Source organism: Hevea brasiliensis, chromosome 9 (assembly GCF_030052815.1).
Source record: "Hevea brasiliensis isolate MT/VB/25A 57/8 chromosome 9, ASM3005281v1, whole genome shotgun sequence".
In the NCBI taxonomy this organism is placed as follows: Eukaryota; Viridiplantae; Streptophyta; class Magnoliopsida; order Malpighiales; family Euphorbiaceae; genus Hevea; species Hevea brasiliensis.
Window position 1 is genome coordinate 98,505,684 of NC_079501.1, and position 15,399 is coordinate 98,521,082.

The following is a 15,399-nucleotide window of genomic DNA, read 5'->3' on the forward strand; positions in this document are numbered from 1 at the left end:
ATTAAAATAAAGTATTCTAATAATTTGCATTGGTAAAATGAACAACACTTTTATTAATTATTTATTTATATTTAATATTTGATTTTAAAATTTTATTGGTCCATATATTAATTACTCTCGAATTCAAAAAAAAAATTATCAATTTAATTTAGACCCTGACAATTAAGCCCCTAATCCAAGGGTAATTGTAGGGGCATGAATGTCTTTTTGCGTTAGTTTTACTATAAAATTCACAAATGCATTATCACGTTTGGCCCAAGGCCTTGACAGAAGCCACGAAAAGAAACCCTAGACCCTCCTGAAGCTGCATCAACGCAAGCTGCTCGGTTAGCTGAACGAAGCCTGTGGACTGGATTGCTCGCTCCACACCAGTCCGTTTCTCTACTCTTGCTCTCAGCTCTTTCGGTACAATGTCGACCAAGCTCCACTCTGTCTATCTCTCTTTCTATCTTAGGGTTTTGAGATGTGAATTTTTGATTTCTACCAGTCTTAATAAGTGGGTACTGCTGTCTATCCCCTTTTTGCTTAGCTGAGACTGTAATTGCTATGGAGTTTCTTGTCAATTTCTGGGTAGAATCAGCATATAACATAATTTTGAATGAATTGTTGTTATTGTTCTGATATTTTTTTATCAGCAACTGGTTGTGATTGTTTACTTTTTTCTGGCTTTTCTTATTGTTTTGATATCAGTTTGGAATGCCTGAATTTTAGTTTGGAACAGTAGGATATCTGTCAACGATGAAGATGGTGTTCCCATTTGGTTTTTGGGGATTAGGAATGGGAATTAACTATTCATTTCCTCATTCGGTTGGATGCCCCTAAATGAAGGGAATGTAGATGAGAAATCATGAATAAGAAATCCGTACATGATTGTCATTCTCGAATAGTGGTCAAGGTATTGGAAATCAGGATTCAGAATGTCTCCTCATGCATTTCCATGAAGAGAACTTTAAAAATTAACTTGCTTTCTGGTCATGGGCTTCTCTCTCTCTCTCTCTCTCTCTTTGCAATATGTAATTTTCTACTTAGAGGACATTAGTGGATTAAGTTAACAGATATGGTCAAAGAAGGATTCTTGATGATAAACGAGAGTTCAGTGAAATTGAGCGTATTGCTATATGAGAGCCATATTCAAAGGCACTCACTTTGATTACTCAAGCTCAGTGATAGATGTACCTGACGCTAGTTTTCATTTATTGCTGTCTTGCATATAGTATTATGGTTGTTGCAAAATGATTTTAAGTTTTGGTAGCAGATGTATAAGTATCATAGGAGGGCACCTAGATTCATATCAGCTACATTTATTGGGTATTACTATTTTTTTAATTAGTATTATGAAAATAGGGAATTCCAGTATATTATCAATTTAGGTTATTCCATAGCTGTGCTTAGTGGCGGATCCGCATTGGGAGAAAGGGTGGCAAGTGCCCTCATTGATCCCCACCGATTTCTGTAGATATTTATCTTTTTTTGGTTGAGTAAATATATAGCCACCCATATATACACACATATATAGCTATATACACAAATTTTGCGCTTAGTGATAAGTATTTCTGGATCTGCCAAGCACCAGCTGTGCTAATAAATAAAATTTCAGTAAAAATGACTCTACAACTTATATCTATCCATTATATATTGAACGCTACAGGCCAAAGTTTTCTTGATTCACATCATGCCTGTGTTGTTTGTCAATAAAGCTCTGCTCTATTACCAAAAGAAAAATTTAAATGACAGGTTGACAAAGTAACATGTCCCCCCTTCTCTCCCTGAAGATGATTTATTTTGGAGTTTCATTGTTTGACAAAAATTAATGGAACTGGGGGATGCTATATCTATTTTCCGGGATTTTTTTTCTTCAAATTGTTGAAAAAGAGAACTGAGCAAGGTGAATGCATAAATATATGTCAAGCTTACCTGATCTCATGACACAAATGCTTTCTTTATGATAGATGACAAGCGCTTGGACAAATTTGAGCTTTGCAATCATACATAGGGATATAGAGAGGGAGTGGGAGAATCAGGGTGGACTAATGGGTATTATTTTTTATAAATGGAGATTGTTGCTCACCCTCAGAAGAACTATACGCCTGCAAAAATTCAGGGGAGGATGAGGAGATCAAAATAAATTTCAAATTTATTATAGCTTTGGAGCATCTTGGAGCAAATGAGCAATGGAGCTTTTGGAGCACCGCTCACATGGAGGATTGCTCACTTGGTTTGCTTCATAGTTTTTGGTTTTGCTAATTTCACTATCGTCAGAATGCTGATGATAAATGGATCAGGAGTGAATGGAGTTGCTGTATTTCTGAAAAGTTGAGGAAGTTTTTCTCTATTTATGTGATTGATTTGCTCTTTGCAGTGAAAGCTTTGCTATATTCCTGTGGTAGCAGAAATGAGTGGCCGCTTTTCTCGGACAATTTATGTTGGCAACTTGCCATCAGATATAAGAGAAGGGGAAGTTGAAGATCTATTTTACAAGGTTTGATTTGAATGCTTTATTTGCAGTATTTAATTGATGTTATATGAACAATAAGGTTCATTCATTCTGATGAATTGTATATAATTGATGTTATATGAACAATAAGGTTCATTGTTATGAATATTATATGGGTATTCCTTTCTCATTTTGTGCTTGAGAAATAATAATTGTGATTTCTTACCCATAATAAAGTATTTATGTATGAGTCTGAAGTTGGAACTTCACTGAACATCAAAATTATTATCTTTTCGTTATCTTCTGTCATTTTTAAACATCAAAAGATGCATTTACTGTTACAAAATTCACTCTTTTCTTCACTCACATAGATCATACTTGACCTGGTGGACAGAGTGTTTTTGATTTGTAGATTCCTGGTAATAGTTAGCACCTGATACTAGTCTTAGTAATTATGAAAATAAAAATTTCTGGATATGATTCGATTCAGATAATATTTGCTATTCTTCTTCTTTTTTTTACCCCAAATTATTTCACTTCGTTTTGCATATCTTTACAGCTGTTTCAATGGTTATGATGGTATGGCTAATCTTTATGAATGTAACTTTCTTTTTAGTATGGCCGCATACTGGATATTGAGTTGAAGATTCCACCTCGTCCTCCTTGTTATTGTTTCGTGGAGGTAAAACTCTTACACTTTTGATTGTGCATACACAGACAAAAGCTTCATTTCTTTCTAATTCTAAGGAAAGATAGGAGAAGCAATCATTTATTTTGGATTACTGTTTGTTTGTTTTGCAGTTTGAGAATGCTCGGGATGCAGAAGATGCAATCAGGGGTCGTGATGGATATAATTTTGATGGCTGTCGTTTGAGGGTACTAAGTACTTCCAACTTTTTAATGTGTATTCTCTATCTCGTTTCCATTGTTGGTTTCTCATTATTGTTCACCCAGGTTGAGCTTGCCCATGGTGGTAGAGGGCAATCTTCAAGTGATCGTCGTGGTGGCTATGGTGGTGGGAGTGGGGGTCGGTATGGCATCTCACGCCATTCAGAATTTCGAGGTTTGTTGTGAGAATATTAGTTTCTTGCTAGAAGGATTGACAATGCTGTGCAAAGATGCTTGTCTGTCTTTGCGTACAGTTACTTGTAGTTTTATTCTGAACTTCAAAGTTTGTGTATTTGATTTGCAGTTATTGTTCGTGGACTCCCATCTTCTGCTTCCTGGCAAGATTTGAAGGTTTGAAAACTTTTGATTTTCAACCAACTAGCACATTGTTTTTGTTTTAGCGTATTTGTTAGCTGATCAATAAAGTGATTTCAGGATCATATGCGAAAAGCGGGTGATGTTTGCTTTGCTGAAGTTTCTCGAGACGGTGATGGTATTCCTTTTCACTAGAGTAACTATTCATAAATGTGTTCATATTTTAGCATTTTTTATTGCAATTTACTGGAATTTTATTTCACGTCCTGCTTTGTGTTGAATTGGATTATTCTGTATTAAACATTTAATGAGCTTTGCACTTCATATTCCTAGCTGAAATGGCACTGTTTATTCCTGTTTATTGACTTATTCAGGGACTTTTGGTATTGTTGATTATACTAATTATGAAGACATGAAGTACTCCGTAAGTTGTTCTTCCTCCAATCACTCTTACTTAAACTAAGAGTTGATGGGACAGGGTGTGTGTGTGTTTATTTTCATTTTGTTTCTCTGTTAACTAAAAACTGACTTGAGCTTCTGTTATGCAGATTCGGAAGCTGGATGACAGTGAGTTTAAAAATCCTTGGGCTAGAGCTTATATTCGGGTAATCATTTAATCTAAAATTTTATTGGTCAGCTAGAAGTTAATTCTTTTGGCCATCCCTGCCCCTATTCTGGACTATCATAAATATTTGCAACAAGGAGGCGTTAAAGTTGGCATGCTTTTTGGGAAACAAACATAACTTACTGTCTGCTTGAAGATGATTTGGGCATATATGAGATATTATTATTGTCTGAAGGCTTCAAATAAAAGTGCATTCTGAATTGTTCCCTTATTTTATTTTTAATATATTCCTTTACAATTACAGGTGAAGAGGTATGAGCGTACTCCATCAAGGAGCCGTAGTAGAAGCTGCAGCAGAAGCAGGAGTCCAAGAAGGAACCGAAGGTGTGCTTGTGTTATATATGTGCATTTCTTTAATGTGTTTTTTAAAAGCTTGTTTGTTGAAATTAATTCTTTAAAATTTTATGGAATTCATTTATAAGTACATAGCTAAAATACCAAAAATTCCCAGAATAAATAAAATACCAAAATATAAATTATTTCCTAAATAATAGAAACCTAAGCATCCTAATAGAATTGTAATAGACAATTTGAACTCAATATTTTCGTTTCACGATTAAAAACAAATCAAAATAATTCCTAAATCTTCTTTTGCTTGACTGCATCATTAAGCTTGGCCCAAAATTTACCAAAATTGATAGAATTTGTAAATGAATTCTAACCTAATGAAGTTGTACCCCTTGCTTGGAATCTAGAATTTTACAAGAATTCAATTTAATCGATTTCTTTTTAGTCAATTCTCATGTATAGAATGAAATAATTCAACTATTTTAAACTTAGAAAAATTTTTCATTTTCAAAGAAATAGAAATCAAGTATGATAGTGTGAGAATTCAATTGAATTTTTTTTCTTACAAATGATTTATTTCAAATGCAGCCATAATATTTACTTACAAATGAATTCTTTTTCCCCTCGTTTGGTAATTAGGATTTTATAAGAATTCATTCTCAAATTTGGAAGCCTAATAGGCGAAAGAATTCAATTCTTGTTAACTTAAAAAAAATCATTTTAAAATAAATAGAAATTATGCCAAAAATAATATTAGTATGTGAGAATTGAATTGAATTGAATTTTTTTTATTTTTTTTTCCAAATGAAGCCTTTATAAATTTCATTTGCAAATCAAATGAATTTCATGCGCATTTGGTTCAAACGCATTGTAACTTCTTTTGCCATAGTGCTTCAAGCCTTGCTATCTTCTCCTACAGTAAATCATTGGAACGATCGCCATCAAGATCAGTGTCAAAGTCTAGATCAGCATCACCTGTTAAATCACCCAGGTATTCAGAGTTGAGCTACAAATTTGGTCTCTATTTTCTGTTTCATTTTCTCCTTTTACAAAAAAAGTTCTGTATTTATTTCTTATTTCATTTGGTGATCATGGAATAAGCAGAGCAAGGTCAAGGTCAGCGTCAGGATCTCCCAATGGTAAATGACTCTTGGTGAGGAAGGAGATAGATCTGAAGGTGGCTGAATAATTTAAAATTCCAGTGAAAATTCTTCATGGCCTGTAAGATGGACTTAAGAGGAAACTTGACCAGATATTGCATGGGATTATTACATAAAAATGTCTTGTTGAAAAACTTAGAACTAGGTATTGACTATTTGGCGTGATCATTCTAGTGTCAATTCGTGGAACTACTGCATCGTTCATTTAATTGCCCTTTCCTATTAAACTTCAGTTTATCAACTCAGATTGCCATCTCTAGAATCATTCTAGTGAATGTTCTGATTTGATTTCTTCTATCATGGAGTGTTGGATGACTTTGTCTATTTGACATGGTATTTTCAATCAAGTATACTTTAGGAGCAAGCATATAGGTGCTGAAGTTTGCTCTAGTTATTTATTACTTCCAGGATTTGCATACGAGTGCTAATATTATTACCCTTAATCGATGATAAGAGGAAATGCATTAAACTTGGATGGTTCATGCTCTTCATCTTTCCTTGTTCTTAATGGGGGGAGCAGTCTTCCATTCTTAGCAAAAAACTAGTGGCCTAATGACAAATGGTCATAAGCCTGTGTGTTTTTAACAATTCTAGCAGCCCGCTTGCAGATTGATGTGACGGTAAAATATGACTTCGCAGTTTAGATTTTGTGCTGTTATATACCTCTAAGCTATGTCAGCGTGTCTAATTTGGTTAAAATCTGTTTGTTTCATATTTTTGCACGTCAAATTTTCCTCAGAAAGATCCCATCATCAATCACAATCTATAACCCATTCGATTAGAAGGCAAGTGCAAAATCCAGAAATTGGTGTCATTTTTGGAGTTGCTGAAGGGTACAACAATCATCAATTTTTTTGATTTAACATGGACTGCTGTGGGGTGGTGAATTGTTGTTTTTTTCATTCTATTTTGCACTACAATGGCAACTTTGTGCCGCTTAGGCTTTCATCATTCTTCTGCATCTCCACTTTCATTCCCGCTGGGCGTGTGCCCCCTTCGCGCTTTTTGTGGTGCCTACGTACTCATGATGTGTGCAGGTATTAACCGGTTCGAAGGTGTTTATAAATATTTAATATTTATAAATTAATTTGTGTTTGTAAATATTTAAAATTTTAAGCCATTTCGTTTGGTTAAGACATTCATATATGATTGATATATAGTTGACGTGTTTGGTAAAAGAATAACTTATAAATATATTATTGAAATAACTAAAAATATACTAAATTATTTTCTTAACTTCAATATTTTATAATAATATTATCAAAATATATTTCAATTATATTGTAATATAATTTAGTTTTAAATTAAATAAGTAAATATTTGACATTTTATAAAAATAAATAAAAATTAATTTTTAAATTTATTAAAATTAATGTAAATAATGTATTTATATTAGTGTCGGAAGATAAATTTTTTAAAATGAAAATGAGAATTACACAATAATCATATATGGTGAAATTATAAAATTAATTGAAAATAATATAATAAAATACTTGATTAAACTAATTTATCTTACAAGCACTAAACTAAAAATTGCTCTCTTTCAACTTGTTTATTCTTCTTATAATTTATAAACTCTAAAAATATTTTAAATAAACAGATTAATTTAAAATTATAAATTAGTTTGATCAGCTTGTAAGTTAAGAGAAATACCTTCTATTTTTTATTGAGAGTTGAATTAGGAAATTAAAAAAAAAAAACTTTTTTTTAAAGATTACTTTAACTATTTAAAAAATACTTTAAAAATTATTAGTTATTTTAGAGTTTTTATAATTAAAATATATTAATTATAATTTTAAATTATCTTTAATACTTTATAATGAATATATTTAAAGGAATATTTAGTTGTAACAATATGGCAAATAGACTCTTATTGATATAGAATAGACAATTATTCTATTTTTGGCAGAGGAGAAGTAATGTTTTTCATTATTTTCAAAACTTCATAATTTTTTGTTATTTAGTAGAAGAGATTTTAAACTTTTTTACAATTTTTTTTTCAATCTATTAAATTAATGCGTTGCAAGAAAAAAAAATAGAATCCATTTATAAAAGATATTTCTGTTATTTAACTACAATGTCAAATTAATGATATATATTTATTTTATATAAATATTTTTAAAATTTTTAAAAAGAAAAAATTATTTAAAAAAATAATTTAATTTTTTTAATTAAAAAATATTTTTTATTAATTAATTATTTTAAGTGCTTTAAATATTAAAAAAATACGTGAGACAAACTGAACCTTATATTATAATTATAAAACCTCTTCTCAAAGAGGCTTAAAGAGAGTTTAGAATACAGGCATCTATTCTTCCTTTCGTACCACATTTCAAAGTCAAAACCCTAGACCTATAAATATAAGTTGATATAAACCCCATTGCATCTCAACCAGCCTCTACTCTCTCCCTCTACTTCTCTATTCTTTTAGGGTTTTTTTGATTTCTGCTCAAGAGTTTTCAACAATGTCCGCCGGAGAGATCGCCTGCACTTGCGCTACTTTGATCCTCCACGATGATGGAATCGCCGTCACTGTAAGTTTCTCCCTCTACGTTGGCCGTCGGTTATTCTTTTTCATGGTTTAATATTTTTGCTTTGGGGAAATCGTTGAAAACAAATTTATGAAATTCAGGCTGAGAAGATAGCTACATTGGTGAAGACGGCCAACGTAGCGGTGGAAGCGTACTGGCCTAGTCTATTTGCCAAGTTGGCGGAGAAGAGGAACCTTGACGATCTTATGATGAACATTGGTTCTAGTGGCGCTGCTGCTCCTTCTACCATTGCTGCTCCTGCTGCCGGTGCTGGTGGTGCCACTGCCACTGCTCCTGCTGTTGAGGAGAAGAAGGTTTGCCCATTTTCTCTTTAAGAAGCTGCTATTTTTTCTTTCATTTCATTTTACACAGATAATGATAAGATCCATAAAATAGATGAGTTTACTTTTAATTTATGCAAATCTTCTTGTTTTACAGGAGGAGCCAAAAGAAGAGAGTGATGAGGATATGGGATTCAGCTTGTTCGATTAGGTGCTTTCACTTATCATAATTATTCAATTTTGCCTTGCAATTTGAGAACTAATCCAATTGGGTTGTATTTGGGAAATTATTTTTTTAGAACTAATTCAAGTAGTTAAATTTTCGATTCTGTTTTGAATTTGTTTGGCTTGAATACTTCATTATTCCTTTGAGAGTTGCAGTTACATTTCTCAATTGTTGAAGGCCTATTACATTCTCTTAGACTTCTTTTGTTTAGGAAGTTGGAAAAGCCCTCTTTTCAAAGTATTCTTTTAAATATTGATTAAAAAAAATTAAAACAAAGATTAATTAGAAATGTTTAATATTCTTTAGTTAATATATTTAAAATATAATTTTCAATAATTTTAATAATAATGTTAAATAATATATTTTTTTTAAAAAAATATTTTCCTTAAGAATAGTCCCATTATTTTTTTAATATTTTATAGATATACTTTATAGTTTCAATAAAATTTTATATATATATATAAAACAAAATTTATCTTTAATATTAGTCAACTATATTAAGATGTGAATAATATTATCATTTAATTAATTAAAATAAATAAATTGGAGTGCATTAAAAAATTTAGAGTGCACCACACCCAAATGAATACCCAAGCTGTTTCACCCAATACTACCAAGAAACAAAAAGCAAGGGCTTCACAATCAGCATCTGAGCTACACATATTTCCTAAAATACAGAGGATTGAAATTATTAAAAAAAAATAAAAATAATTATTACCTTATAACTTTTAATCTTATTAATATTATTTAAATATTTTAAAAAATTAAATTAATTTTTTATCTCTTTAATATTTATATCTTCTTGTCTAATAAAATTTTGACCTTAAAAAAATTAGGTTAATAATTACACTTTTTATTAATTAAAAGTACAAGAAAACATTTACCAAATACATCTTAAGTAAAAAATATTTAACCAATGACTAAGCCACACAAAAAAACTTCTTGATCAAGCCTATCTTTATATGAGAGTGCAAATGAATTGAGCTAAACTAAGCTTTGAATTGCTTAATTCCCCTCTCTCTAAATATACCACTTACATGAACTTCAATAGAGAAATTGTCACGTATATTAAAAAATAATAAAAAAAAAATATTAGTTAGTCAACCTAAATATATACAATTTACAGAATATTACTTTAAAATCTCAAATTACAGTCATAATAAAAATTACCCATTATTAAACTCCTTAATACATGCAAATAAACCTATTTTCTATCACCATTTCATAATGAAGCGTTACTATTAATGTTATTTTCAAACAAAAAAACACAAGCACAAGATATTTTACTCTTATCAGAATTGAATTTAAAAAGAAAATTATATTTTTAGAAAGTCGTGTATGCTGTATCTCCCACCAAACTTTATGTTGCCTAGTCATATGATGCAATAGACCTTTTAATAAAAACGAAGATTTCCCTCTTCTTATGTAGAGCACTATTTTCAACTAAATTTAGGAGGATGGGTTAATCCTATACTATATAAATATATATAAATTATTATTTACAAGAAAAAAAAAAAAATATATATATATATATATATATATATATATATGTTGGCTCGGATAAGAATTTTAGCGACAACGCGTGGTCCGCGCACTCGTCACTGTCGTGGCTTCTTTTTGCTTTACGATGGGATGGATAAGGTGGATAATAGAATTTTGCCTATATGCCAAGCATGCGTTCCTCTCTATTTCCCTTCATTCCTCTACTCATTTATCCTCGAACAAAGATTATTATTATTATTATTATTATTATTATTATTATTATTATTATTATAAATTTTATATATTTATGTTTTATATAATTAACTTTAATTAAAACTCAGGATATAAAAAAATTTATTTATTCTTATTCCTTGCCTTTTCTTTCTTCTTTAGATATATATATATATATATATATACCGTTCTTTACTTCTCTTCGTCCTCAAGGAAACTCAAATTCTCTTTGCTTCTCTTAAAAAAAAAAAAGAAAAAGCATTTAAAAGGGGAATTGCCTGGTAGAAAAAGATAATCTCTTTCAATTGAAGCTCAAATGGCCATGGGGATTACGTGTGTGACAGTACCAGCTATTGCTGCTGCTGCTGCTGGGCTTTATTTCTTAGGAAAAACCCATTCCAAAGCTCAGGTAATTAGTTAATTCTCTCTTTATATGCAGATAGTCATGCAGTTTTAAGCTAAAGTCTCTGTAAATTTTGAATTTGTTAAGGAGGTTGGAAGTGGAATGCAAGCATGTATAGCAGGTATGGTGGGAAAAGTGAAGGAAGAGATGAAAACTAACACTGAGTTGCCAAAGTTAGCTCCTCAATTCGATGGCCTTTACTGTTTTGAAACTTTCATAACTCAATGATGATGATGCCTGCCCAATGATTCATTCAATTCTTTCTTCTTCTTCTTTATCTGTTTATTTATTTGAACAATGTGAATTTCATTGCAAAACGCGTCAAAAGACATTATGTTAAGCCAAGGGTAAGCCACCTAATATTTGTTTCTTTTGCATGGTGTATTTTGGAGCCAGATGGTTTAGGTTGTGATTATCCCATTATTTCTTAAGGAAAAATTATGTGTCTGATAGAATTTTATTAATATTATTTATAATTATATTTTTTATTATTTAATTTAAATTTAAGGTTTATATAAATTTAAAAACTTAAAATTTAATTGTTTATATAATTTTAGAGTTTATATAAATTTAAAATTCTTAATTCTATTTGTATTTAAATTCTATTTAATTAAATTTTTATTATAATATAATTTAAAATAAAATTTTATAAAAAATCTTTATATTTTATATTATTTATAAAAATATGAAGATGTTTTATTTACATGAATCACTTTTTTTTTTAATAAATCTTAATAGATTTCTATCTCTATTTTATAGTTCTTTATGTAAAAATTTTTTTAATATAATTATATAAGAATTTATGTAAAAAACTAAAAAAAAATTAATTTTTATCAGTCAATATATAATTTTTTTATTAATATTTTTGAATTTTTTAATTTAATTTCTTATAAGTATTTTTATTTTTGCCATTATTACATCAAGTTTCATAATTAAATATTATTTTTTTAACAATTGATTATTAAATCTTAAGCCTCCATAATTAAATTTATTATTTAAAAATTTATTATTTTGTTTTTTTTAAATAAAAAATAGCCATATTATTATTATCATTATTATTATTATTATTATCAATGGAGGATACACCATGACTACAAGTCTATAATTGCAAGGGCCAACCTGGTCCCTTGGCCCCAGAACCCGAATCACCAGTCTGGTTCTGATTCTAACCCAGAACCACACTATGGCAGGCCGTACTCTTTTGTTATAGAATCTAACAAGAATTGGTTCAAATGTATTCTCATCTGACAGAGACATCACCTGAAGAAAAAAAAGAGCATCCCTTAAGTGTTTGAAAAGATGAAAAAAACCGTAGTCTTCAACACTCAATTTACAATCTTTTTCCTATATTTGCAAACTTTCTAGCTACGCCAAATATAAATGCCTTGGTTAAGAGTCCCCTATCAATGCTGCAAGCAAGGACAAAGACCCCACCAAAAATTAACCACTTTGGTATCTTCCTGCCCAAAGATCTGTTGGATGAAGTTGCTGCTGCTGCTACCTCTGTCTCTGATGAATTCTCATTGACTGCCAGGGATCTTGGGAGCCCTGAATTTATTTTGGTAGTGATTTGAGCCATGAATGCAGGCCGAGAAAGTGGAACACCAGATGCTCTTGCTTTCTGGTACGCCCTTAAGCCAGGCTCAAACTTTTTGACAGTTCCCCACATCCCATGCTTTACTCCAAGCTTTGCAATTTCCCATGGTATACCCATTTCTTCGTGATGGAAAAGTAATACCTCACAGGCAATCAAACGGCCATCCCCCATTCTTGATTCCACTATCCAAGTTTAATGGAGGTAAATTAGTTATTGCTCACATTACTAAGTGTAGGGCTATATATGATAAAAATAATTTGAACAATTAAGTAGCATGTCTGCACAAAACAAATGTTATAATACTATCTAATCTACATATCCATTATATTTAGAAGATGTAAACCACCTGCTCGAATACACCAACTTGAGTAGTAGAGATCGACACGTCTGGGTTTAGCTCGCCTTGGTACAGATGAGCAGGGTACTCCCTGAAATGTTGTATGTGGTTACTTAAGTTGAAAACCAAAAGCTGAACCATCATAACAATCAAAAGGCAGCCACAAGAAGGGGAAAAGGAAAATAAATGGAAAGGAAAAGTAAAAAAGCCATAGAAAGTGAGATAGCAGATCAATTCTTAACTCTTTCTCATGGCAAAACAAGTCCTTTCCATCCTTATACTTTCACTTCAAGTATTTTTTGCTTACAGTGTTTGCCAATTCATAATCCTAAATGTTTTCTTTAACAAATATATCTCATACTAGTCCTTTCTTATAAATTTTCTTTTTACTTGTGAAACTAAGATGTCAAGTTCATGAAACCTGAGAAACACATAACATCTTCAGCTCTTCACTATGATAAATGCCAAAAGGCTTCTTTGCTTTGTACCTCATCATGTGTAGCAAAATTAAGTTTTCATGTTTATTTCCCAAAAAAGTGATATAAATACTAAATAAATGTATATTATAGCTATCATTCCTGTGGTTGAATAATTTGTAAACATCAAAGAGCAAAGGTTACCTTTGTCACACAGTAATAAGATCCACCCAACTCCCATATTCGTCGGCCTATTATGTATTCTCTGTCACTGCAGAAAAGTGGAAACTGCAGCAAAGTATTGGAAGCAGGTGAGAACACAAACTAAAGACCAGCTATTAATTAATTAGAGAAGATGGAATGGAAATCCCTACTTTTCTAATCCATTGCACAATCATAGTCCCAGTAGTGAGACACTCATCTATCGTAGCAGAATATGCAAGCATGTCATCCCAAGTTGCCCGAAATTCATCATCCCAGAAGAAGTCTCGCACCATCTCTGGTGTTGCATTCTCAAACACGGTTCTAGTTTGATATTGAGGCGGACCAGTCTAACAATCAGTAGGAAAAAAATATCTACTTCACAAAATGGCATATATCAAAACTCAAAACTAGCATCCAGTTCTATGAATGATTGTTATATCCAGAATTCCACTCAAACACAATCTGAAGATGAATAATTCCACTTAATTTAGATTCATCATTCAGCTACCTTTTAAACAAAAGGGGGGAAAAAAAACTTTACCTTGGGTTCTCTCCTCCATGCTTGACACCTCATACCAGGGGTGGAGCAATCCATCATTTGTATCCATGTAGGACCTCCATCTTTCATCTCAATAAGCTGGCATAAATGTTCTAAATCCTTCTCCGTCACAAGATTGGCAACATTAGATTGTTCTTCATTCTGCTGTGATGGGCTAGGCAAGAACAATCAAGTATTGATTATATTATTCCCAGTTGCATCAAACATAGTAGGCTAGTACATAATTTGTTGTGCTGATTATTTTAGAGCACGTTTAGTCATCCCAAAGACAAAGGGTTCCAGTTAAATTAAAACCAAGCAAGTGATTACTCAATATTTCAAAAAGAGGTCTGAAGTCCAAATCTCAAAATTTCATGAAAAGATTAAAGCAAGTACTTCTGAACACGTTTATGAAACTCTTATACATATCTAAAATTTTCTTTTTGTGTATTGAGAATGAAAAAGTAATTAGCAGATAAGTCCAGGTACCTGCAATTTTCATATTCTGAAATGGATAGTGAGGTTGATTTTTTGTCTGCAGGATTATCAACATGACATGGTTCATCCTTTTTTGAACTGATCATGAATGAGTTAGAACATGAAGCCGAAGCAAAACCCTTTAGTGGAGATGAAGGCAACGACAAATCCAAGAATTTTGATACATGAAAAGTTAATTTGTCTCCTCTAACGGTTACCCACTTGGGCTTCCATGCCCAGCCGATGACTAACCCAACAAGAAAAGCTATCCACACAAGACCCAGAAACACCATCATCTATGCAGAAACTCCCACCGTTGAAGGCTTTTCCCAAATCCCATGCTAAGCCTCAATCAAGGTCCTGGCGGCACAAATTTTTATTTTCTTTAAAAAAAATGCCAATATTTCTTATATGAAGCTAAAGCTGCGAAACAAAAAGCGAAAAAGAAATGGGATATTAACATCAAATCCAAAGTTATCATTTTGATGCTGATAAGCATGGAGATAATTTAGAAAGATGACAAAGAAAGAAAGAAACATCAAAACCCAGGAAGAAAACTCACAATATTCGATTCTTGGGTGATTGAGAAAATGATTGGGACATGAGAGGTAGGAAGAGAAAAAGGGTAATGGGGGTTTTGATTTAATGTGATCATGTTGATGTTTAGATGGATGACTAATGACTTGAAAAACCAAAGAGGAAAAGTGTAAGGGAAAGGAAAGGAAAATGGAGGCGTAAAATGAAAAATAGGAAACATCGACGGCGAATGAATTGAGATGAAGACGCATCCCCAAGATTCGAAAGGGAGATTCCATAATTCCATAGCTTAGCTCCTTTGCTGTCTTCTTTCCTAGCATGACAAGACTTAGTTCTTGGGAAAATTTTAATAACCATTCTTAACATAAAAATATAACATAAAATTTTATTAATTTTTATATTTCATGTAACAAAATTTATTTCATATTT

The 15,399-nt window shown here is 31.4% G+C and overlaps 3 protein-coding genes and 1 long non-coding RNA gene across 7 annotated transcripts; 3 read left to right on the forward strand and 1 right to left on the reverse strand.

Moving 5' to 3' along the window:
• Positions 1–250: 250 nt before the first annotated feature.
• LOC131168757 (serine/arginine-rich splicing factor SR34A-like) lies at positions 251–6,046 on the forward strand. Of its 4 annotated transcripts, XM_058154093.1 has the most exons (13): positions 251–405; positions 1,950–2,215; positions 2,360–2,479; positions 3,051–3,116; positions 3,236–3,310; positions 3,389–3,497; positions 3,627–3,673; positions 3,758–3,815; positions 4,012–4,061; positions 4,186–4,242; positions 4,507–4,586; positions 5,470–5,541; positions 5,655–6,046. In XM_058154093.1, the coding sequence occupies exons 3-13, from the start codon at positions 2,393–2,395 to the stop codon at positions 5,695–5,697; spliced, it is 744 nt and encodes a 247-aa protein (XP_058010076.1). In that variant the 5' UTR covers positions 251–405; positions 1,950–2,215; positions 2,360–2,392; the 3' UTR covers positions 5,698–6,046. The 4 variants fall into 4 exon arrangements, with proteins under 4 accessions (XP_058010076.1, XP_058010073.1, XP_058010074.1 ...); XM_058154090.1 differs by having other exon boundaries at positions 1,950–2,479; XM_058154091.1 differs by lacking the exon at positions 1,950–2,215.
• A 2,038-nt stretch (positions 6,047–8,084) lies between these two features.
• Positions 8,085–8,851, forward strand: LOC131183454 (60S acidic ribosomal protein P1). The gene is made up of 3 exons (XM_058154220.1): positions 8,085–8,244; positions 8,343–8,555; positions 8,680–8,851. The coding sequence occupies exons 1-3, from the start codon at positions 8,176–8,178 to the stop codon at positions 8,731–8,733; spliced, it is 336 nt and encodes a 111-aa protein (XP_058010203.1). The 5' UTR covers positions 8,085–8,175; the 3' UTR covers positions 8,734–8,851.
• A 1,785-nt stretch (positions 8,852–10,636) lies between these two features.
• On the forward strand, positions 10,637–11,319 carry LOC131183455 (uncharacterized). The gene is made up of 2 exons (XR_009151526.1): positions 10,637–10,870; positions 10,952–11,319. It is a non-coding gene; the product is annotated as an uncharacterized LOC131183455 (long non-coding RNA).
• A 759-nt stretch (positions 11,320–12,078) lies between these two features.
• On the reverse strand, positions 12,079–15,311 carry LOC110656826 (uncharacterized). Its single transcript, XM_021813807.2, has 7 exons — positions 14,996–15,311; positions 14,446–14,793; positions 13,960–14,131; positions 13,589–13,765; positions 13,419–13,502; positions 12,808–12,889; positions 12,079–12,643 (listed from the first exon to the last, which is right to left on the reverse strand). The coding sequence occupies exons 2-7, from the start codon at positions 14,727–14,729 to the stop codon at positions 12,195–12,197; spliced, it is 1,248 nt and encodes a 415-aa protein (XP_021669499.2). The 5' UTR covers positions 14,730–14,793; positions 14,996–15,311; the 3' UTR covers positions 12,079–12,194.
• Positions 15,312–15,399: the final 88 nt, after the last annotated feature.